Consider the following 18,395-nt stretch of genomic DNA (forward strand, 5'->3'; position numbering starts at 1 on the left):
ATGCACTACCCCAAATGTGAGACAAATATTCTAACGTCAATCGCATTTGGGATTTTTAAAATGCTAGTAGTTGAGCAAAAGAGATGTAATGATTTTTAAAGAAAAAGAATGCCAAATTTTTCTGAGGCTGAGGAGACTTTAGATATAATTTGTTGCCAAGTAAGTTATATGTGAAAGTCAGCCAAAATAGGAACAAGATGATCTTGATGGTAATCAAAACTTTATCAAAAAAAAAAAAGAAGATCCTACTTTACTTTTGTAAAGTAGGATCTTTTTTTACGTTTAATAAGACAGATCTATGTTTTGGTAGTATTGAAATTCACTAAATATCTTCACGCCACTTGAGAATGATGAGTAGATCAATGTTTAAGACATTGGTTTTGTAAGATTTTGAAGCTTGAATCATTTGAGTACTATTAGATTTCCCGAATAATGGTAGCTTGACCAAAATACCTCACTCCCAAACACGAAGATATACTTGGAAATCGATAGTGATAACACGAGTTTCTCCAGATCTTTTCATAGCCTGTGTTTAAAGGTGGATTAGGTTAGCAAGGTGATTAGCTTTTAAATGAGAATGAGAATTAATATCGGTAATTACTGATTAACTGGTGAGTATAGAAGTAGTAAAGAAGCTGGTTATTGAATCTTGAATGTGAATGTCACATTCACATTCAAGATTCAAGACGATATTTGATGACTGATATCTCCTTTTGGGGGGGGGGGGGGTAGGTTGGTAACAGCACGAAAGTTTGCTTTCGTGCTGTTAGATTGATGCTAAATGAGTATAGCAGCTTGTAAAGGCGATATAGAATGGGTACTAATTCTGTTGCACACGTTTTGGGTACAACTTGAGAGGCACCATCATTAGTATCAAGACTAATGAGATTCTCACTCCCTTCTAGAGAAAGGGGTGGGGGACATGCTATGAACAGTTCGTAATGTTGTAGGAGGTTATTTTCCTTGATTGTCTACACAAGAGTTGAAGATGAATTGGATATACAACTTAACCCCAATATCTTCGCTTTGGATGATTTTTCTAGCGCAATTATGCCGAACAGTCTTAGCGGGGGACCAGAATGCTCGACTGTCAGTTGGGCAGGATGCCAGCTTATTGCATTTGACCCCTACGGAGTCTGCTTTACGTTAATCCGTAGTCTGCTATACTTCCGTTCTGGCTGGAAATTTGTGCGACAGGACCATTTATAGGTGGCAAAATAATTCGAAATGAAACAAATTTATATATATTACAAAATATTATAATACGATATCTGGAATAGATTAAGTAGACAAGTTTGGAAATGCATATACAACGTAGCACTGAAGGCGTGTTAGCGATCGTAAGATATGTTACTTAATAAACAAAAAAGTATTTTTGTTTATTGAAAATTGGAAATAATATCTCAATCCCAAAGGAGCGATTAATTCACAGAACATGAGTCAGTGAATTTCATTTTATTATACTCTCAAAATGTGGCGGTATATATTTTAAATGTGTTATCTATAATAATCGAAGTTACAATGTCAAGAGTTGCAGTAAAATCACTATTAACCATGATCCGTTTATTCTATTAGGCGATAAGAATGCAAGAAAAACCTACAGTAGAAGTTTCTAACACATGGAACTAAGTAATTCACATATTGATTTGGCCAGATTGGTGATTATTCAGTACATGTTTCACGTGCTGTTCATTTCATTTTTCAACATTGACTTAGTTGGTGCCTGACTGTGGCTGTGGTTTTCTCCTCACAAACATAAGACTGACTTTGAACACACTGATGTGTGCTTATTTGTATAAATACGAGTTTGGGTATTTTGTGGAGTTAATGCCATTTTTAGAGTATTTATTTAGTTATTTAGAGTACGTAAATAGATGTAAGTGTTCTGAAAAGCCAATAATAATAATTTATTTATCTGAAAACATCGGTTAACAACTGCTTGTGATATATGTACTTCCTATGTATTAAAATGTTCTTTGTTGTTGTACAGGAAATATCTTGGACTATTGATTATAAGTCATTTGTTGTGCACGATGCACTGATGTTTGATAACGCCCAACTTTTGAGATGGATGATAATGTAAGGCAGCATCAATATGTCACTATATATATGGCGATGATGGACAGCCTATTTTTCTACTGCAGGGTGAAGGTCTCTCCCATTGAGGATCTTGGGTCTACTACTCCCATGGTGACCCAGTCCATATTGGGAGAGTGTATCTATACTCGGGTGAATTAATGTATGAAGGTGGAAGATAATCACAAACATTCATGCCTACTCTGGATTCGAACCCGCAGCCTCTTGGTTGGAGAGCGGATACGTTAACCACTTGGCCAACCTATCAATCTATTCTCATAAGAGCATTCCATAGACCTGCCACAAACTTTATCACTTGCCTCTGGATCTTCTCCACCACTTCTTCATCCCTACAGAATCCAAGTGTCCAGATATGTGCACAGTAGTCCAGATGTTGCCTTATTAAAGCTTTATGTAATGGAATAATAGCCTTCCTATGTGTTCTTGTTGGCATGTCCTTCATTAATCACATATTCTGATGTGCTGTTTTGGTTAACTTCGCAATATGCTCTCTAAATTTCAACTCCCTGTCCACAAACACACTCAAGTCCCTTGCCTCATAAGTTTCCTTTCTCTTTCAAAAGTGCATCACTTTACATTTGGACACATTACACTGACAGTTACTTACCTTCTCCCATGTTGTAAGTTAATTTAAGTCCTTGTAGGATTTCAACATCATCTTCATTTACAATTCCTCTTCCCAGTTTAGCATCATCATCAAACAATTGAATATTTCCTGTCATATCATTTCCTATATCAATGATATGCAAATTAAATAATTAAACAGAGGACCAAGTACTAAGCCCTGTAGTACATCACTGGTAATTTCCTTCTCCTGGACTCAATCGCTCCATAAACTACTCTTGGATCTGTGTTCATTGGCCATAATCTAATCCAAATCACCAGATTAATATTCATATCCATTCCCAGTTGCTCCAATATGCAACATAGTTCTATGTGGAATCTTATCAAATGCTTTTGCAAAGTCTAACAGTATCACTGAGTAGTCCCCTTATCCAACTCCACTGTTGCTTGATTATATAAAAAAGTAAGGAAATTAATATCGCAAAACCTATCCTTCACAAGACCATTTTATGCCATATATAATAAAAAAAATCAGCTAACGCCTTTTTATTCCCGCATAGGGAGTAGGCGAGGCCGTTTAGCCCTATCTAACTTTTGGAGACTGAGTGTGCAGTTCAATCTCCACTGGTAGCCAATCAGAGATAGCTGGCCCAAGGCTATCGCTAATTAAGCAGCATGCAGTGAAGAGAGATGGATCAACAAGTGTCGCCATCTCGTGGTCCCTAACCCTAACACAATATTTTTAATGTCTGAAATAATGTGGGTTCTACGGTCGATTTTCTTGAGTTTATGGGACGAAAAAATCCGAGTTTCCAGGAGAAACCCACTTTTCTGTGCCGGAGATCGACTAACTCGGGAACCGGTCGATAAATGGCTTAGAAAAATTTCCTAATTCGAAAAAATTAGATTCGAAAGCAAGTCTTGCTTCATGTGGTCAAGTGCCATGGTGTGCATGCCACACCCACTGAGCTACACATTTCTATCCACCCAGTCATCCCAAATTCGGTTTTTCCCCAATTTCTCCAATACCTTAAACACCATGCATAATGTGCTGATTGGCCTATAATTTTCTACTTCTATCTTGGAGAATCTTTAATGTGGTCAGACAATTTGCCTTCTTACCAGTCCATTGGCTGCTTCCTGGTACTAAGTCTTAAATTACACAGCTTCATCAGAGGAGCTAATAAGTTCTTTGCACATTCTCATAAACACAGGCAAATATGCTCTAATTCCATGGCCACGTTTATATTGAAATTGTGCAATATTTTAAATAAATAAAATAAATCAACTAATGCCTTTTATTAACACTGACATTGCCCACTCCCTATAAGAGGGTAAGAGGGCAAGGCCTTTAATCACGCTACTGACCAGGACGTATATATACGTCCACGTTTCCATGGATGCGAAGTGCATATTAACCACGCTACCGGCCAAGCCGTCTATAGACGTTCACTTTATCATGGATGCGAAGTGCTTATTAAAATTGTAATACCATTGTTATAACAATGAAATATATGATGGATACGAAGCGTATGCGGATGCGTATTTGATCCATAACGGCCGGTAAGGTGGTTAAAAGTGTAATACCATTGATATTACATTAAAATATATGATGGATACGAAGCGTATGAGGATGCGTATTTGATCTATAATGGCCGGTAAGGTGGTTAAACCCTATCTAGCTTTTGGATGTGAGTCGGCAGTCCAATCTCCACTGGTAGCCAATCAGAGATAGCTGGCCAATGTCTATCGCTAATTATAGATGGCACTGATAAAGGGATGGGCAAACAAGTGCTGCCATCTCTTGGTGCCTAACCCTAACAGAATACGTTATTGTCTGAAATAATGTTGGGTTCTATGGTCGATTTTTCTTGAGTTTACGGGACTAAAAACCTGATTTTCTAGGAGGAAAAACCTGCTTGCCCGTGTCAGAGATTGACTAAGTATACAGTGTTATATTACTTCTTCGCGATACACCTTATCTCTGATTATGTCTAATCAATGGAATATTGTAAATCATTGTCTTTGGTGCATGAACACATGCAGATTCTACTTGCAAAGAAGTCAATGGACTCCATAGTGTGAGGAACAAACAGCCATAGCTTCCATCATAATATATGTAGGACTTCCTTTCGCTTCAATGACTGCAGCATTCCTATGGGGCATACTTTCCACAAGCACACGATAGCGATCAATGAGAATTTTGGATCATTCTTCCAGTAAGCATGTAATGAGGTCCTGGACTGTTGTAGGCGGGAGTCTCTTGACCTCACGCGATGCTCCAGTTTATCTATGAGATGAACTAGAGAGTTGGTTACGCGCTAGTTCAAGGTCATCCCACTGATCATGGCACCAGACTGATTATATCCTGGCTCTCCAACGGCAAAAGACACGTATCTTCGATGTGCATGCTTGTCCAGGAGCAGAGTGTGGTACTGACCATCAGCCAGTAAGAGCCAAAGAAAGATTGAGACTCCAAAACTTACAAGTCAGACCCTTCCCGCTTCAACGCGGTTGGACTATTGAGACTAGTGAGGAATTCCCTCATGAAATGCTGTGAGAAGTATTCGAGGTTATAATAGAGGATACTGCTAAGAAGTATATAGGTCCAATTAGAAGACCAAAAGACCAGGAATATCGAAGCCAACATGGGATCTGATATAAAGAAGGAGGTTAGGAAAACAAAAAGACATAAGGACTAAAGAATATAAAAGATTACATAAAAGAGTGAGAAAAGTCATCATCCAGGACAAGGAAAATTTTTATGCTAAGTGTGAAGAGATAGAATTCCAGATAAAGAGGCACAATTATAAAAGGATGTTACATTTCATTCCTGACTTACAGCACAAGTGTAAGTCCAAATTGAATGTCATCAAAGACAGGAACGGAGCTGTACTAACAGAAAAACGAAATCAAAAACAGATGAAAGAGTACTGTGAGGAATTGTACAGCAAGAAGGATAAGGAAAATTTGGAGGTACCCCTCTTACTAAGAAAATTTCGCTCTGGAACCTCCTCCACTTAGACCTGAGGTTGAAGGAGCAATTAAACAGCTCATTAAGTTAAACAATACGACACCAGGTGTAGATAGAATCCAAGCAGAGCTAATTAAGGATACAGGATATAAAATGTTTCACAGATGGATCACAAGGATATGGGAGACAGGATTATGGCCTAGAGATTGGAAGCAGTCATCTTCATACCCGCACAAGAACTATAGAACTATTAGTCTAATAGTTCTATAGTTCTTCAAGCATGCAAGATTTTATTAAAGATCGTCCTAAATACAGGAAAACTTCGCTTAACGCGATTAATTAATCCATCAATTAATGCTCGTTAAGTGAATACAACAAACAATAGGAATAATTATAATTCATCCATCAATTAGTGTAAATTTGGAAAAATATTTCAGTATAAGCTATATTAGAGGATAAAATCATCAGTTAATAAAAATCAATTGCCTAAATTTTTATTTAATGTCTCAACATTTGTTCGAGCTACTTTTTTTACAAAAAAAAAAAAAAAAATTATGTAAAGATGTTTGAAACATGCTCAACTTTTTCATCTTGACACGCAATTTGCGACAGCTGGCGATCCCTTTATCAAAACTTCGGCAGACTTCGAAGCTTCGTTCCATATCAGGATCAGCATCAAACAAAATTTCATTAGCACACTCAATGTGATTATAAACTAGATCAAGTTATTTTGCAGTTAGCTTCTTAGTCGTGACATTCTCTTCTTGTTCGCACTCCTTATCTTCTTCTTCATGTGCACGCTGTTCTTCTAGTTGAAAGAGATCATTCTCCCTTAACTCTTATGAATGGGAATCGAGCAAGTTTCTCACATCTTCATTATCCAGTTTATTAAATCCAAGTTCTTTTCCAATTGTGCTGATTTCTTCAATAATGTTAGATATTGGATTCTGCGCACGATAAACTAACATAGGCTTGAGTTTAAAGTCGCCTTCTGCATTGTCTCCTAATAAAAGAGTAAGACGATCTTTAGATAGTTTGTACCTGGCTGAGATGCTTCAGTTTTAGCTAGGAAAGTTTTTGTTGGCATACGCTTCCAAAAGAGACAAATTTCGTCGACGTTGAATATTTGCCGATCGTCATAATCACCCTCCTAATTATAATTTACAATTCTTCGGGAAACTTGGTCGCAGAATCTTTATCAGCACTAGCGAATTCCCCAGTTATTCTTACATTATGCATTCCAATTCGATTTTTAAAACGGTCAAAACCATCCTCAACTCGCAGTAAAGCTTTCACATTCCTATTGAAATTTGGTCTCTTTCATTGGGATAAGAGTATTGAGAGCTTTTGCCTGAATATATCCTGTACTAAGAGTTCTTTTTTGGTTATAATTCTCAATTCAGAGTGATAGAAGACGCTCCATCTCGATCATTAAATGGCTTCTATTTGGGGTGATCTGCATGATTAAAGAAGCAGTAGCAACTTTTCCTTGTTATTTGCTTAATAGAGTCCAAACTATAGACTCGCTGTATCCCAGGTCTCACACAATCATTGTATTACTAGCGCCACTTTAATGTCTCTTAATGACTTCCAGCTTTTCTGCTCGCTGCAGATTGGCGACAAAAAATTTCGCGTCACGTACAATTTTGCATAACGTAAAAAAATCGGGTTAACTGATTAATCACTTGCTTACAGGGAAATAGTATCATTTCACTCAATCGCGCTAAATGATTATCGCGCATATCGATGTCGCGTTAAGCGAGGTTTTCCTGTAGAACTGAATGCAAAGTTGAGTCAGATATGCCTGAGGAACAAATCCTTCAAATCCTTCGCCTTATACAGATCACTGAAAAGTTTAAAAAATTTAGAATCCTTGTGTTTCACAGACTACTCCAAAGCGTTTGACTGCGTTCACCATATGAAATTGTGGGAAGTAATGAAATTACTGGGTTTTCCTCAACAGATTATCAGGTTGACAGCTAACTTGTACAGTGAGCAGGAGGCCACAATAAGAGCAGGTGTTGGATTAACGGATTGGTGTTAAGCCAAGGTAGTTAGGCATGCATGCCTACTTTCTCCTGACTTGTTTAATATTACTATTACTATTATTACGGGCGACTCCAAGGAGTCGGTACTAATAATAATTATTACGGACTCATTGAGGGAGGCCCTAAACATCATGTCCATCACAACTATTCGACATTCACACAGTATCTCATACTTTGCCTTGAACTTATTCACTGTCATAGCACTCACAACATACTCTGGCAGCTTATTCCACTCATTCACCACTCTAAAAGTAAAAAACCTAGCTCTAACACCATTACTAACCACACTCTTGCCCAGCTACCATGGATGTGCCCTAGTCCTCACACCACCAGTCCTGTTCTCAAAAATATCCTCTGAATTAATCCTATAGAAACCCTTCAGCAATTTGAATGTCTCGATCACAACTCCCCTTTTCTGCCTATCAACCAATTTTTGCAACCCACAAATTTTCAGCCTGTTCTCATAAGCTTCATTCCATAGACCTGCTATCATCTTGGTCACTCTCCTCTGGATCCACTAAACCACCTCCCCATCAAGAAGAAACCTAGGTGACCAAATCTGGGCACAGTACTCGAGATGGGGTCTCTTCAAGGCTCGATACAGAGGAACGATGCTTATCATTATTATCAATGCTTCGGACATCATACATGAAGTGTTGGAGGAGCTTAACACGAGAATTAGGATAAGTGACACGTTGATCAGTAATCTGAGATATTCTGATGATACACTACTCCTTTAAAGATACCAAGCAATTATATGAAATTATATGAAAGTATATAAGTATATACTTATAAAAAAGTATACCGGTATAGGTATATGAAAATATGACTTCTGCATTACTTCAACTATAGTATCACCTCTGGGTCTGGCTCCCACTGACGTGACCTCAATAAAGGTCGAAACCGGTCTGGGTAGTGACCCTTCCCATAATGCATAGCATTATACATACCAGTAAGGATATGTGCTTTGCATTGTGATACTAAGGCAAGTGATGTGAACTCATTAGCTTCTATATACGAGTTGCCCTGTCCTGATTATATTTCAAGCGCAAACTTTGTTTGCTTACACTTGGATAAAGGATTAAAGTACAGGTAAAGGATTAAAGGATTAAGTACAGTCATCCCTCGACTTACGTCGGGGTTCCGATCCATCAGACAGGACGTAAGTCGGTTCGGACGTCAGTCGATACATTAAATCAACAGAGTTATAGGTGTTAGGGACTTAACAGTAATAAGTATACTGTCATTTTAATTTTTAAAGCTTATTATAAAACTGTACTGTTCGTTACTTACTGCCACTATAAAACAGGAGAATAATCACCCAAATCTTCCTCCACAATCACATATTCATTACCTTCTCTGAAAGGACCAGGCTGCGGCTCTTTTGGTGTAACCTTCATTTTTTTGATGAAAATGTGCAGTGTGCTTTGCTTATTCCTCTTCTTCTTTTCATCATAAATGTGTTTATAGCAAGCAAACGCACTATGTATTTTCCTTTCTACTAATAAGTAGCGTTCAGCATTGGGGTCCATGTCTTCAACCATTTTGAGAACATCGCTAACTGCAGAGAACATTTCTGCAAGACTGTGAATTATTTAACTACATCTCCTTGTTTCCCTTTTTGCTCTCCCTTTTCTCATTTTTCCTCTTCTGCAACACGTTGTTCCTCTAGCTCAACTAATTCTTCGTTGGTAAACTCTTAAGGGGCACTTCCTATGAGTTAAACTATGTCGTCATCATTCACTTCGAGATTCAGGTTGTTTGCTAGGCCCACCATTTCTTCACTCAATTTACAAAGGTCTTCATTTTTTTCCCAAAACTTCCAAAATCGTGCACAAACCTTTTTATTGTCTTTTTCTATATCCACTCATACATTGAGAGGTCACTTCGTCCCAAACTACAGCAATGTTTTTAATAGCATGATAAATATTGAATGCTTTCAGAATTGCATGAGTCTGGTTGTTTCCTTCATTAGCATAAATGACTTGTGAAAAAGTTCTACGTAGATAATAAACCTTAAAATTATTATGCAGGAAAATTATTTGCTGTGGCAAATAATTTTCCTGCATAATAATTTTCTCTAATTTCTCCACAAACGTCTTGGCAGCCTTCTCATCGGAACTTCCAGATTCACAATATATTTTCACATTATGCAGTGCAAAACGCAGCTTGAATCTCATGACCCAACCGGAAGAAGCGTTGAATTCGGTCGTAATCGGGTCCTGCTTTCTGCTTCAACATGTTGAAGAGACTTCCCTTAGTGCCTTAGGTCTGGTCATAGTGCGGTTATGGTCATAGTGCTGAGGTATGTGCTTTTGGTTCAGGTCCTCTTTGCATGACAGAAGTAGCTTTTCCAATCGCTGATAGGATCTTGTCGTTGCTTCGTCACTATTGTTGAACTTGCAACTTCGTTTCAAGATCAATTGCTCGCCTCTTTTTTTTTGTGATTCTTCACTAGGTTTTTCATTGGGCATGTAGGGACCATTTTGCACAAAATATCGCGAAATATTTAACGATAAATACACAGATAACCTATTTTTCAAACACAAAATCAGCAGAGGAACTGTTGAAGCAACGTGCCAACTAAGGTTGCCGCTGAATGCGCTTTGCCACTGCATTGTTGCTAAATAAAAACTTTTTTACTTTACACTTGCTTGCGTCTTGTTCGAAAGTATAGTCGAAAATGTTATTTATTCCATTATGGGATCACGGACGCATCTTCGAAAGGACGTAAGTCGAGGGATGACTGTATATAATTTCTTAGTATCTTTAATTTATAGTATAACCGAGTGGAAAAACTTCCAACAGTACTCCTTTGTAATGACAAGGAAGAACTACAACAGCTTTCCATTTCACTCGCATTACAGTTGATTAAGGCAATCGCAAACACTTTTTGAGCGTAGCTAGAGCAGTTGCAGTCAGGGACGATCCCGCCCCCTCTCAATACACACTAAAAATACTACAAAAAGTCAAAACGACGTATAGGGAAATAAATTAAAACACTATGTATTTTTGAAGTAAAACTTTAATTTCACCATTCTAAGATGTTATTTTTCTTGCTTTTCTGTTAGCAAAATCGTCGATGACATTGGCGAAGTCTATTTCATAGTAATGTAGGTAATTCTTAATCAAATTTTATTTTAAAAAAATCCTCTCACAACTATTAACACTTACTGCAATTGTGAGGAAAATTCGCAGTAGTATTACAATATTTGGAACTGAGTTCTCGAGACTGTATTTTAGAATTAACTGCGAAAGTTCAAAAAAGTTCAAAGTGCCGCCAGGGGAGGATCGCCCCCTTCACACCCCCTCCCCTAGCTACGCCACTGACTACAACGAATCCCTAACAAAGTTAACAAGATCAGTAAAAACAGAGGGCTTCAACTTTATTTTAGCAAGAATATGCCGATTGATGGATAGATGATGCGTAGTCAAACACGACTCGTTACATGGTACAATGCACCTTGTCCATGGGAGTGTCTGTTGACTTCTTTTCAAGCATTGTATATGCTAAGTTACAGCATCTGGCTTAAAATATTACCCATATATTGTAGCAAGTTGCTGAAAAATCCTATTACAATAATCATTATGGCTAAAATTCGAGCACCCTGTGTAATTAATAGAAGATCTAGGTCTTACCGGCCCTGTGGAAGTGGATTTTGCATCTATAGCGCTAGGTAGCCAAAAGAAATACCTGTAAGAGATATCTTAATAATCTCTACATCGAGATATGCTGATAACTCTCGTATCTTCTTGAGAAATATTTCGAATTTCGTGAAAACTACTACAACCTCGTCAAAAGTTCTTCCCCCATTGTATAGAATCCTATCCAAATAAATTTGTTTCCATAGCACTAGACTACTGGAAGAAAGACGAATAAGTTAGTTTGATTTTACTCACTGACTAGAGGAAGTTTTAGGGGTTTTTCTAATCTGGTTCCCGAGTCGATCTCTCGTAAAGCATGTCATTTTTTATTTTTTTTAGGGAACTCTGGTTTTAACTAACAACTCAAGAAAACGGATCCTACAACTTACATCATTTCAGACAATTATATATAGTGTTAGAGCTAGGGACCACAATATGGCGGCAGTTGTCTCCTATACTCTCCTCCTGGGTGACCAGAAAAATCGTTGTTACCTTGAGCTAGCTGTTTGTGACAGCTGAAGGAGAAGTGTAGCGATCCCCTAGCCTTCAAATTGGAATAAAAGGCATTAGAAGATTTATTTATTTTATTTATAAGTATGTTACTTTTGTATGTAAATAAAATTTTACTTTTATATCAATTGAAACAGTAAAATTTTATTGTTGCTTCATAGTAAATTTCATGTCAGTTTCCACAGGAAAAAAAAAAAAAAACTTTTAGGTTCGATTCAAATCCAACCAGAGGACCTATTTCCTATATGTGCTTTTGTATGTGTGTGTGTGTGTGTGTGTGGTACAGGGATTTTTTTCCCGGAAACTCCGTGTTTTTCATCCCTCCTACAGGCAAATCGGCCATATGTTTACAGATCTGCTATATAAAAATTACTGTTAGTGGTGGTAATGGACTGTAGGTAGCGTTGATGGTAGTTGTGTGTATAGCAGAATTAAGTAGTAGGGTTGTCTGTGCGATGTGTGCAGCAGAGTGGAATGGAGTGCCCTCCCATGATGAGTCCTTGAACTCCTTGGAGGTGTACATAATGATAATCATAATAATGATTTTTATTATTTTTATTTTTTAGCCAATTCAAGAATTAATCGATCATTTGTGTAGATAGTAGAGTTTTCCTCTGGGAAGAACTCTGATGAACTCGGCTGGCCTGGTTGGCTGAGTGGTTAGCATATCAGTTCTCCATCCAAACGGCTGCGGGTTCGAATCTCGCCGTGGGCATGGATATTTGTGATTGTCTGTGGAAATGCTAGTGGTTGTGGGCGGTAGATGGCGTTGGTGTAGTTGCGGTTAGAATGAGCTGTAGAGTAGGTGCCCTCCCTCGATGAGTCCTGGAGGTGTCATATAATAATAATAATAATGTTTTAAACCTAGAGACCACCAGAATTGGCCAAGTACTGAAAACAGTTACTATTTTAAATAACTAGTATGTCCATAATTATTAGCTGACTAGTGAAACAACTATTATAATTACGTCACACTAGTTAAGATAGACAAACAAAAGGTGACTAGTATAATTATTAGTCACCGTTTTGTTTGTCTAATGCATAGGAGTAATGTACTGATCTGCAGTGATGAATAACAAAAACAGAAAGTTAGGACTTTTAAAAAAAACTACGAATTTCCTTTTGGGCATGAAAAAGGCATTGCAATATTTTTATTTATAAATAAATTCATTAAAAGTGTTAAGTGAAAAAGCTGATTTTCAGGGGAAAAGAGCTGAAAAAGTTCGATCATTCTGCACATGTGTTCTTGAAGGTAACTGCATCAAATTGCTTGTTAGCTACCAAACAGTGATTCCCTGATCCCTCAATCTCATAATGTATCCATCATCCTTCCAACACCCTTGGTGCCTTCCTAACAATCTCCCCTTCCAAATAGAGCAGTATTATAAAATAAATAATAAAAACTCTCTAATGCCATCTTTTATTCTCCGAAGAGAGTAGGCAGCCAATCTCCATATTTCATTGTTACAGTCAATGCATTTCTCCAGCATTTGAGATTATTATTTTTATTATTATTATTATTATTATTATTATTACTGAAAATAAAGAGCCAAAAGGCTTCACTTCGGCGATGCAAAATTATTCAACTTAAGTGGATATTGAATCCAACATTATTTCAAAGCTGAATAGAGAAACTTCAAGAGTTTTGTGCCGAATATAGAAACTACAAACTTTTCGATGGATCCAAGCATCAGCAAATCTTTCATGACAGGGGCAACTCGTAGTAAAGGTGGAGTAAGCTTTGATCACTATCCTTAGTATTTCTCATAATGTAAAACACATCTCCTAGCAGGCATGTATGATGCTATACATTATGGGGGGGGTGTCACTATCCAGACCGGTTTCGATCTTTGTTGAATGTTCAAGTACAGGTCAAACTCCAAAAACTCAGTGTTGTTCCCCTCAGTAACAGGCTCACCCCACCACCGAGCAGAGCCGTTCATTTGCTCATATCTCATCCAAGGGGTAATATAATGGCAACCAGACTTCCAAACAGTTTCGACCTTTGTTGAATGTTCAAGTACAGGTCAAACTCCAAAAACTCAGCATTGTTCCTTTCAGTAACAGGCTCACCCTGCCACTGAGAAGAACTCTTAGAACCAGTTGGCTCTACACCGTGACAGGCTCACTCCACCATCGAGCAGAGCCCTGCATTTGCTCATATCTCATCTGAGGGATAACAGCAACAGCCTCAGTTAACTTCATGGGCTACAGCATTGCCATTCATTACCCCCACCCAGGACCTGGGTGACAGCAACAGCCAAGTCTCAGTTAAAACTTCGTGGGCTACAGCATTGCCATTCATCACCCAAGCTTCCAACCAGTTTCGACCTTTGTTGAGGTCTTGTCAGTGGAAGCCAGACCCAGATGTAAATACTCAGGTTGAAGTGATGCAGGACTTATACTTTACCAAAAGAGTTGTCAAACAAGGTGTCACATCACAAAAGGCACCAAGAATTACTGAAAATAAAGAGCCAAAATTTATAATATCATACATGTCTGCTAGGAGATGTGTGTTACATTATGAGAAATACTAAGGATAGTGATCAGAGCTCACCCCACCTTTACTACGAGTTGCCCCTGTCATGAAAGGTTTGCTTACTTGGATCCGCCAAAACTTTTATAGTTTCTATATTTGACATTAAACTCTTCTAGTTTATTCGGCTTTGAAATAATGTTGGATTCAATATCCACTTAATGTGAATTATTATTATTATTATCAACATTTGACCTCCATGGAGTCAGAGACTCATCGTGGGAGATACTCACTATTGCATACAATGCTTATCCAACTGCATCTTAAACTGATTCAATGTGTCCACATCCACAACACACTCAAGCAATGCATTCCACTCACCAACCACCCTCCATGCAAAGAACCTGCTTTTCACTCCTTTGCTCACACCTTCCTTATACAGTTTCCAGCAATGGCATCTTGTTCTACCCCCACTCTCCCATTCTATGACAAATCTCTTCCATGTCTACCTGATAACAACCCCTGATCAGCTTATATGTTTCAATCATACCCCCCTTCTTCCTCCTATTCCTAATCCAACTGGTATTTGTTGGTATGTACTGTATGTTCATACCAACAAATACCAGAAAAAAAAAAGGAATAATTAGTAACCTGTACTAAAGATTAAACAACTTTGTGTTCGCTGAAAAAAAAAAGTTCCTCTCTTTCACTCTCTGTTTGGTGACTAGAATCAAACGGATCGAGCATCATGAAGGTTACCACGAGACCATTCTATGTAGGCACCACTAGACTATCATTAAAAGAAAAAAATATATAAAGGTGATTAATAAATGTAAAACATATCATGGTTTCTTATTCTAAAGGATGTAAAGGGCCAAAGTAACAATTAAAATTATAAATTTTCATTAATAAAAACAGGGTGATATACTAATAGAGTGATACATGCATTATCTGAATATCAATTAACTGAGTAATTCATGTAACTAATTATGTCATGTAATAATAAAAAAGTGGGTTGATACCAGCAGTATTTTTTGTGCTTGTCAGCAGGGGTTTGTTAAAGGGAGGTCATGTTTTACAAACTTGCTTATGTACCATAACAAGGTGGCAAATGTGTTGAACAAGTCAGATGCATATACAGTGGTATACTTAGATTTTGCAAAGACTTTTTAATAAATTGACACCACAAGTTGGTCACTAAATTGAAGCCAATGGGATTGGATGATTGACGAGTGAGTTGAATAGGTGAATGGCTATTGGATAGGTATCAGCAAATTGCAGTGGCACTATCTCAAAAGAGGAAAGCCACTGGTGATGTGCCACATGTGTCTCTCTTGGAGCCATTGTTATTTAATTTGTATATTAGTGAATCGGGATGGATTTAACTGGTGATGTACAACTGTTTGCATATGGCGCAAAACTGAGGAGAATGATAAGGAATCAAGCAGACATTGTGGCCTCACAAGAGTACTTCAATAGGTTGTATAAGGTCCATGTAAATGTAAGGTTCTGGAATTTGTTAGGCAACAATGAATGCAAAGTATAGACTTAGAGGATGGGATGCTGAGGAGATAAGAGACCCTGAAGTGGTGGTGATGGTGGTGGACAAGGATCTGAAATTCAGAGGGGATAAACACATACATCAAATTATGGAAATGATGCAGAGGATCTTAATTTATAGAAATAAAGAGGTTCTGGTTCCACTGTACAAAGACTTAACCAGATCTTGTATGGATTATTGTATACAGATTTGGTACCCTGATTGTCTTAGTGATGAGTATGTGTTGGGAAGGGTCTAGAGAAGACTGACTAAGGTTGTAACTGGTCTTTGGGATACAAAGATAGATTGAGGGAATGCAGTTTACAAAGCCTTGTTAGTAGGAGGAAGAAAAGGGATGAAATTGGGACATTTAGGTTGGTAAATGGTTGTTACCAGTTTAATATGGAAGAAATTTTCTGTAGAATGTGGAAAGAGATAGAACAAGGGGGACATGCCTGGAAGTTGTATGAGGTGGATGTGAGCAGGGACATAAGGAGTAGGTTCTTTGCATGGAGAATGGTCGGTCAGTGGAATGCTTTGCCTAACATTGTGGTGCATGTGGTTACATTGAATGAGTTTAAAGCATGGTTTGATGGGCTTGTATGTAACAATGTTTGCCTCTTGTGGTGATTATAACAGATTTAGCTGGACTTCTTGAAGCTGGCAGCTAAGTCTGTTATAATTACCAGCTAGCTAGTTCAACCTAAACCCTTTCTTCACTGAGAATTCCATATGTTGTGCAACCTCCCAGATCACGTTCCCCAATCTATAATAGACTTAGAAATCAGCTTGCAGCAATGCAATGGATGAAAGAATTTGAAGGAAGAGGAGTCATTAGTGTATGGGAGATACTTACAAAAAGTGTTGACAGAAATGGTAAATTGCATACCTCGAGTAAAAAAAAGGGAGAGATTATGCACTCAGGCAATGCATTACACTGGAATGCACTGCCTGAGTGTGTTGTGAATGTAGACACATTGAATCAGTTTAACACTTTCATTGCCAAGCTGAAAATTGGAATTTCGTGTGGTGGCCAACTTTTTTTATTTTTTTATTTAGTTAACGACGTCCACGCGATAACGCGTTATCGGCCGTTTGGTGAGAACTCGCATCGCGTGATATCGCGTGATTGGCAATGAATATGTTAAAGCATAGTTGGGTGAGCATTGTGTGCAGTGCTCATCCTACAGTGTCCTACAATGACCTCCATGGAGGTCAGATGTTAATAATAATAATAATAATAATAATAATAATAATATCCTCTGTGGTGGTTATCATTACTATATTCACCAATCAACATCATTCTTCCATGAGCATTCTTTTATCTAATGGCCACATATCGAAAGAACAATTTGGGATTTCTTTTGGCCTGATTAGCTAATTGCTGCTTATACTACAATTTTACTACCCTTACCAAGCCAGTTAATTTCTGGGTCTGGCTCCCACTGAAAAGACCTCGATAAAGGTCAAAATCAGTCTGGGTAGTGGCCCTTCCCACAACATATAGCAATATACACGTGTGAAAGGAGGGTGTACTTGCATTATGGTATACTAAGGTAACTGATGTGAAGTTATTAACCTTTATTTACAAGTAGTCCAGTTGTGAAGATACTTCATGCACAAATTTTGTTTGCTTACACTTGGATAAAGGATTAAACCAAGAATGCAATTCTTACCAATTATAATTCATCAACGTACTTTATTAGATTTCAAACCATTTTATTTCCTTTCAGCTGTTCTGAAGGAATGCCCCACAGTAATAGCTACAAAGTGACAGAACTGCCACTTACTCTTCAAACTGCTTTTCCTATTCAAAATAATTTTTCTCCACATCACGACATTCGTCTTTCAGAAGAAAGCAAATGTAAAAAGTATTTCTCCTGTGCTTGTAAGTTTTTAAATTTTTGTATTTTGTAGTTTTTTAACTCCAAAAAATTCTGAGTTAAATACTGTTAATAATGTTAACACATTCATGAATATTTTATTGTATTTTTTTTTTTTTTCATATGATGGTTGAAGTAACTGATTTCACTGTACAGCTGAAAGTAATGCAGGAGATATTCATTAATTAACCTTTTTATTAATTTTTATATTAATAAATACAAATATTAATATATAATATGTGTGGATACCTACATACACCCTCTATCTAAAAAGAAACCGAACTTTTCGAAAATAGAAGGAACTAGTGACGCCACCTATTGTATCTTTTTGTTGTCGAAAGCGGCAACATTCATTAGTGTTGTTTCAACTATTTATGACATTTGTTTCATTAGAAGCCCAGTTATAGTGCCAAGAATGACAGCGTGTTTTGACGATCGGTCGGTCGTCACGATATTCATGCCGTACGCGACGATTTCTCGCTATCAATCGCTTCAAACTTCGACATGAAACTCACCATTAACCGTTTGGCCAGGCGGAACGAATTCTTTGTGGATAATGCCCTCGGAATCGTAGAAAAAAATCAGCGTTGTCTTTACTTTTGACTTCTCCAAGCGACTTTTTTTTTCGGATGCTCCTCTTCTGGTGGTCTCCACTCAG

At 37.7% G+C, this 18,395-nt stretch overlaps 1 protein-coding gene across 2 annotated transcripts in view; it reads left to right on the forward strand.

Annotated features, from left to right (window-relative positions):
- LOC150094967 (sodium/potassium-transporting ATPase subunit beta-2-like) overlaps positions 1–18,395 on the forward strand; it is a 188,755-nt gene that overhangs the window by 13,701 nt on the left and 156,659 nt on the right. For both annotated transcript variants that reach the window (XM_090411287.1, XM_090411286.1), the window contains exon 2: positions 17,588–17,742. In XM_090411287.1, the coding sequence (XP_090267413.1) occupies positions 17,601–17,742 (142 nt within the window). In that variant the 5' untranslated portion in view covers positions 17,588–17,600. The remainder of the gene's footprint in view (positions 1–17,587; positions 17,743–18,395) is intronic.

This window comes from Typopeltis vanoorti, chromosome 21 (genome assembly GCF_054136105.1).
Source record: "Typopeltis vanoorti isolate ZY-2024b chromosome 21, IOZ_Tvanoo_1.0, whole genome shotgun sequence".
In the NCBI taxonomy this organism is placed as follows: Eukaryota; Metazoa; Arthropoda; class Arachnida; order Uropygi; family Thelyphonidae; genus Typopeltis; species Typopeltis vanoorti.